Raw genomic sequence first — 6,739 nt, forward strand, 5'->3', positions numbered from 1 at the left:
TAGCCTCCAGCACAAAAGCTCCAGAACAGTGCCCAGGCCCTGAGCTCAAGCCCTAGGACCAGCAACAAAAGAAAAATAAGAGCAAAAAGGCCTCTCATTTTTAGAGTAACAGATATAGTTATATAGATGTACATATATATGTATACAAGTGCATAATTTTTAAGAGTATCTACAGATAAACCATGAGAGTGAATGACAGCTGAGTAAAATATATAAAGACAAATGAAGTCGCTCTTCACCAACAAGAGAAACAGAAAAGACACAATAAAAGGAGCCATGAGGAATAAAGATAACTTTAACAAAACTATACAAGAAAAGTGTAGTGAAAAAAACACATGAAATCTTTCCGACAGATTTGAAGAAAGAATGCACCTAAAAGCATCCCCATGACCCCAATAAATGGCCAAGAGGGCTTCCATGCTCCAGAAACACATTTGGAAGTTCATCAAGACTGGAATAGCCACAACAAATCTGAAGGAGAAAAATAAGTTGCAATTCCACTACCCAAACCATCAGCCAAAAGTAGTTAAAATGGATGAAAACTAGACCAAGCCAGAAACACACCATTAACAAGCACATACATAACTGACTCAACCATGGTAGCACAAGTCTGCAATCCCAGCATGCAAGAAGCTGAAGCAGGCGCGACCCAGGGAGCACGCCGGCTGCCGCGCCAGAAATGAGCGGTGCTGCAGGCGTGTGCCGGAGGCCGGAAGTGTGCGAGGCTGAGGGAGCATCGCGGACGGCTTCCGGCGTGCGTCACCCGCCTCCTGCCTCCCGGGGCAGCTCGCTGGTGGGTCGGCCCGACGCTGCCCGACGCCGCCCTCCGCCCGCCTGGCATTCTTCGGACTCGGTGTGCCTGGGGGAAAGTGCGGCCGACATGAGCGGCAAAGAAGGAGGGTTCCGGAAGAGGAAGCATGACAACTTCCCGCACAGCCAGAGGCGAGAGGCGAAGGACGTTAACTCGTCCTCCCTGGTGGTGTTGGCCTTCAAATCATTTCAGCTGGAACTGGATGCAAGGCATGACAAATACGAGAGACTTGTGAAACTAGGCCGGGACATAACTGTTGAAAGTAAAAGGACAATTTTTCTCCTCCATAGGATTACCAGTGCTCCTGATATGGAAGAAATATTGGCTGAATCAGAAATTAAGTTGGATGGTGTCAGACAAAAAATACTGCAGGTAGCCCAAGAGCTATCAGGAGAAGACATGCATCAATTCCATCGAGCCATTACCACAGGGCTGCAGGAATATGTGGAAGCTGTCTCTTTTCAACACTTCATCAAAACACGTTCATTAATCAGTATGGAAGAAATTAATAAGCAGTTGATATTTACAACTGAAGACAGTGGGAAAGAAAACAAAACTCCCACCTCAGATGCCCAGATGAAGCAGCCAGTCACTTGGAGCCTGAAAGTTAGGCCTGTGGACTACCTGCTGGGAGTGGCCGACCTGACGGGAGAGCTGATGCGCATGTGCATTAACAGCGTGGGGAACAGGGACATCGACTCGCCCTTTGAAGTGAGCCAGTTTTTGCGCCAGGTTTATGATGGGTTCTCATTCATTGGCAACACTGGTCCTTATGAGGTTTCTAAGAAGCTGTACACCTTGAAACAGAGTCTGGCCAAAGTGGAGAATGCTTGTTATGCCCTGAAAGTCCTGGGCTCAGAGATACCAAAGCATATGCTGGCAGATGTGTTTTCAGTTAAAACAGAAATGATAGATCAGGAAGAGGGTGTGTCTTAGGGTAATACCTGCCAGCTATTCTCCTGTGACAGCTTCGAAGACTGTTACTTGGTGTTTCGTTTGACTTTGGTGTGGCTTTTACATACAGATGTTTTCAGTTGTACTGTTTTAAGCTGTATACAAACTGTATATAAAATTACCCAAATGAGTCGTTTCTTAGTGTTTCTGAAAGTTTGCATTCAAGTGTTTACCCATTTGTGTCTTTGTGAAGTTTTTGCTAACTTTTGTTGCTTATCTATTATATCACTATGTCTCAGATTGCACTTTCTGTCAGACCTGTTTTAGCTTACAGTGTGTGAACTTTGGAGTTGTAGTTTTTAGTGGGGTTTTTATTTTTTAGAGAAAAAAATTTCTTAGTTAAACTTCTGGACTTGAGCTTCCTGTTTATAAATTTCTTGGTAGTACTGTGCCAAGCTTCCAAGATAGGCTTAATTCATAGATCGAGAATTAAGGAACTATTGGTATTTTTTAAGTGTAAATTTTGAGCTGTTAATAGTGAGAATTCGTATAGTTCTGGCAACTTTTGGGCCAATTTGAATTTGTATGTAACAGCCTTCTAGAAAAACTGAGAGGGTACTTAGGTACTCCTTTTTTTGTCCTTTATCACAGAAGATGTGATGAGCATTTGGAGATAATGTTGTAATATTTTTCACTGGTAAAGATGAGTTGCATTGTATACTTGTATATGGAGCTAAAAATCTTTTAGTAGTGATTATTTAGCAGAGTTTTTCTGTGTTTTTTTGGGGGGAAGGGGAATGAAGTTATGAGGCATGTTTGAAGGCTTTCTTACTCTAGCATCTATAGAAGTTACATTTAAATAATTACAATGACATTTTAAATACTAAGTTATTCCAAACCTTTGTAGTTGTCCTGTGATGTGAACTGATGAAGTTGCCAAAGAAAATGTATTCTGTATAACTGAGCAATAAGAGAGTTGTCAGTGCTGGCAGTCTCTGGTTGTCTTCAGGGCTGGGATCTGCTACCGAGCTGAGCTACAGCTGATCACCTGTGACGTGGTCCTGGCTGGTCACCGGATAGTTCCAACTGTTTTGTGAGTTTTGAGAATCCAGATGCTGGGTTTTATTTTTTTGAAAGATTATCTCTGTTTGTAAGGGCTGATTCTTTGCAAATGTAATTTTCCAAAAAATATTACCTAAAGGAAAATAAAACAGACATGCCTGATTAAAAAAAAAAAAAAAGAAAGAAAGAAGAAGCTGAAGCAGGAGGATGGTAAATTGAAGGTCAATCTGGGAACATAGCAAAATTCTGTCTGCAGAGACAGAATATCCACACATGCGAGCATATGGAATATAGCAGTGCAGGAAAGACTTTACATATAATGCAACTGGAAATTTATTTGAAAAAGAGTTCCAGCATTACTTGTATACAAAATCAATCCTAGGTAACTGTGAAACATTTTCCATTTCAAACATTTTCTTGTCAGTTGTGGGGCTGGAACTCAGGGCCTGGATGCTGTCCCTAAGCTTTTGCATTTGAGCCTAGTGCTCTACTACTTTGAGCCACAGCAACACTTCCATAATTCTGATGGTTAAGTGAAGATTAGAGTCTCATGGACTTTCCTGCCTAGGCTGGCTTCAATCTGGAATCTTTAGATATCAGCCTCCTGAATAGCTAGGGTTACAGGTGGGAGCCAATAGCACCCAGCTTACAATTCAAAACTTTTAAAAGAATGTATAGGTAACTTGTATGTGTGTATTTGTGTATGCACACACATGTACTAGTCTTGGGGCTTGAACTCAAGGCATGAGCATTATCCTTGAGCTTTTTGAGTTAAGGCTAGCACTATAACATTTGAGCCATAACTCCCCTTCTGGCTTTTTGCTGGTTAAATGGAGATAGGACTCTCACAGACTTTCGTACCTGGCCTGGGTTCAAAATGGAATCCTCAGATCTCAGCCTTCTGAGTAGCTAGGATTCCAGGCGCTGAGACGTGGGAGCCAGCCAGGTGACCATATTTTATGACATTGAGGTGAAGCCCAATTTCCACACTACATGCCCCAAAGTCTATACCATGGAGAGGGTGAATATGAATCTATGAGAATTAGCACTGCCTCTCCACAAGTGACACCACAGCCCACTAGCAATGTACCCCCAGACAGTGGCAAGACACTGACAACAAATTAAAATGCCTAGTACAATGTAATGATAATGTGCATATTATAGATGATTCTTGTACATTGTTAATAAAAGTTCGATGAGCATAGAAAAGAGGTAGACATGGACAGGCTTTCGGCAGCCAGTGAGTATGAAGTGATGCGACACCACACTAATGAGCGAGAAGAACTAAGGAAGGTGAGGAGGTGCACTTCCAGAGCAGTCAGATTAACCAAATGAAAAACTGGCTACACCAAGAGACTGTGGAGACACAGTAATTGCTGGTGGCAACATAGTGACAAAGCTTTGGAGAGTAGCTTGGAAACACCCACTGAATGGAAGACGTGCATATTGTTAGAACACAGCAATTTCTCCAAGGGGCTGCCGGACACCCATCCACACACACCTTTACTGCACCACTCTCTGTTATAGCAGGGGGGAAGAAGTAGTCATCATAACCTCTTAGGTGAAGAGGTGAATAAACAGACTTATTCTTACAGTGGAATATTATAGAACAATGAAAGCGAAACGACAAGGATAGGAAAGAAGCATACAACAGCTTAGGAGGAGGCATAGGATACAAGATAATACAACTCATACCGATAGTTCAAAAACTTCCTAAGGCTAAGGTATAAATACAGAGATGAGCATGGAAGTGAGGTAGAGCATTAGTAGTATCTAAAATGCTTTCTTCTAAAGAAAAAACAGGAAGATGAGAAACACAAATGTATAGATAAAGGAATACCAGCACCTGCTTCATGTTGGTGCTGGACAGAGGCCTGGCAGTCATTATAGGACCATGTTCTGTAGGATGCCCTCATCAACCCCATTCTTTTAAAAAGAGATCATGCTTGGAAGAAAAATGCACAATTCTCATAACTTAATGAAGTCTTCTAGAAGGATGCAGCCCTGGGACCAAGCCAAGCCCTGTTGGCTTACCCCAGGGCTGGAAAGGTATGAGTCCTTCTCCATTCCTTCCTCAGACCCAAGCCTTCTACAAACACTACCTTTGTCAGACTCAAGAACCTTCACAGAGGGCTGGGAATATGGCTTAGTGGCAAGAGTGCTTGCCTTACATAAATGAAGCCCTGGGTTTGATTCTTCAGCACCACATATATAGAAAATGGCCAGAATTGGTGCTGTGGCTCAAGTGGTAGAGAGCTAGCTTTGAGCAAAAAGAAGCCAGGGACAGTGCTCAGGCCCTGATTCCAAGGCCCAGAACTGGCAAAAAAAAAACCAAAACAAAACAACAACAACAAAAAAAACACCTTCACAGATCTGTGCTTCAGACTCTGAGGGCAACTCAAAAACTTGGATCCCAGAAACATTTTGGGTCATAGCCCTATCAGTAGAAGAGTCAAAGAATATCATCCACTTCAAGGTCACTACTTTGAAAAGAACAAATCTATTTATTCCAAGTCTGATTTTATAGTGGTTCATCAGTGCCAAGAGTCTCTCTGTCATGACAATCATGTTATCTTTTATCAGAGCCCACACACTGTGCTGAGTAGCCTGGGAATAGATGTGGCCACCTGTATTCTAAATGACACAGCATCCTTACAAAGAGTATGTCACTCAGTGAAAGGCCGCATGGGGTGGTTGTGAATTATTGCAGATCCTTGCCTCAACCAAGGGGGACTTACCTAGGTATTTCTCACAGAAAATGGGAAACTTGTTAATCAAACACTGAGCCCCATGGGTCAGCAGAGAGGAAACATTTTTCACAGTGAGATGAGATCCAGCAGCTACAATCAGGACAGAATATACACCAGGGACGAATGAAGGAATTAAAGACCCTGAGGTCACGGTGTGTGCTCTGGTTGAGCACAGCCTCAGCCTCGCTCCACAATCTGCTCACCCTCAGAAGCCATAAATCGGGAGAGGAGCCTGAAAGGCTGCATCCCGCCTTGCAGCCGAAAATTCTATTGCTCCTTGTGAGTCCAGCAAACAAAGCCATCAGTCTACTTACAACATACAATGCGGTGTATTCCACAGAGCATAGGCATGTGTGTTCATGAACATTTATTGGTGTTTATTTATTGAGTATCTACTGTGGTGAAGAGTTGGACCAGGAAATAGTTGAAACAGCACATCAGGGCCTGCATCAAGCCTTATGTACATTGTGTGTGAGTGTGTATTCATATATGTATGTATTCATATATATGTGTGTATATATATATATATATATATATATATATATATGAAAGATAAGGTTCTAATAGACTGTCATTTCTTCATTGTTGATAACATAATTCTTTCTACAGAATTAGTCTTTTTTGCCTTTGAAATCTGTAAGATTTCATATTTTCTGCAGGAATGACCACGTACTGAGATTGCTGTGTTTGTGGTTCGCTGATGCAAGGACTGATAAAAACAATATATAATGTGCATATTATCTTACATGTGTGATATAATGATTAACAAGTTTACTGGACAGGGAAAATGGCTTCAGAGTGATTGCTATTGCAATGTTTGCTTACATGACCCTATGGATTACTGATTGCTTTCAGCTTTTTAACTCATTTACTCTTCTCAACAAACCAGCTAGTAAAGGGTTGAGGAAGAGTAAAGTTCCAGTGAGAACTCTTCCTCACTACAAAAACTTGTTCTACCAAGTGAAAAGGGTAGAAGCTTTAAGAGGTGAGGCCTATGGGAAGGAAGTTAGGTCATTGGTGGCAGGCCTATGCAGGGGATTTCATGACCCTGGCCCCTCTTCTTTCTTCCTTTGGTTCCCCAACTGCCATGAAGTAAACAGGCCTCCATAATGCACTCTGACCATGAGTTTCTGTGCTGCCACAGGCCCAAAGCAATAAGGCCAAGCAACTATAGACTGGACCTCCTGAAACTGTGATTCAAAGCAAACCTTTTCCTGATGTC

At 42.2% G+C, this 6,739-nt stretch overlaps 1 protein-coding gene across 1 annotated transcript; it reads left to right on the plus strand.

Moving 5' to 3' along the window:
- Nucleotides 1-791: 791 nt before the first annotated feature.
- LOC125345528 (translin-associated protein X-like) lies at nucleotides 792-2,010 on the plus strand. Its single transcript, XM_048337660.1, has one exon. The coding sequence runs from the start codon at nucleotides 881-883 to the stop codon at nucleotides 1,745-1,747; it is 867 nt and encodes a 288-aa protein (XP_048193617.1). The 5' UTR covers nucleotides 792-880; the 3' UTR covers nucleotides 1,748-2,010.
- The last annotated feature ends 4,729 nt before the right edge of the window (nucleotides 2,011-6,739 follow it).

The sequence above is a fragment of the Perognathus longimembris genome, unplaced genomic scaffold (genome assembly GCF_023159225.1).
Source record: "Perognathus longimembris pacificus isolate PPM17 unplaced genomic scaffold, ASM2315922v1 HiC_scaffold_5832, whole genome shotgun sequence".
Lineage (NCBI taxonomy): Eukaryota > Metazoa > Chordata > Mammalia > Rodentia > Heteromyidae > Perognathus > Perognathus longimembris.

Bases quoted from the DNA above. Each gene is read 5' to 3' on its own strand.
- LOC125345528 (XM_048337660.1), top strand. From the start codon at position 881: ATGAGCGGCAAAGAAGGAGGGTTCCGGAAGAGGAAGCATGACAACTTC.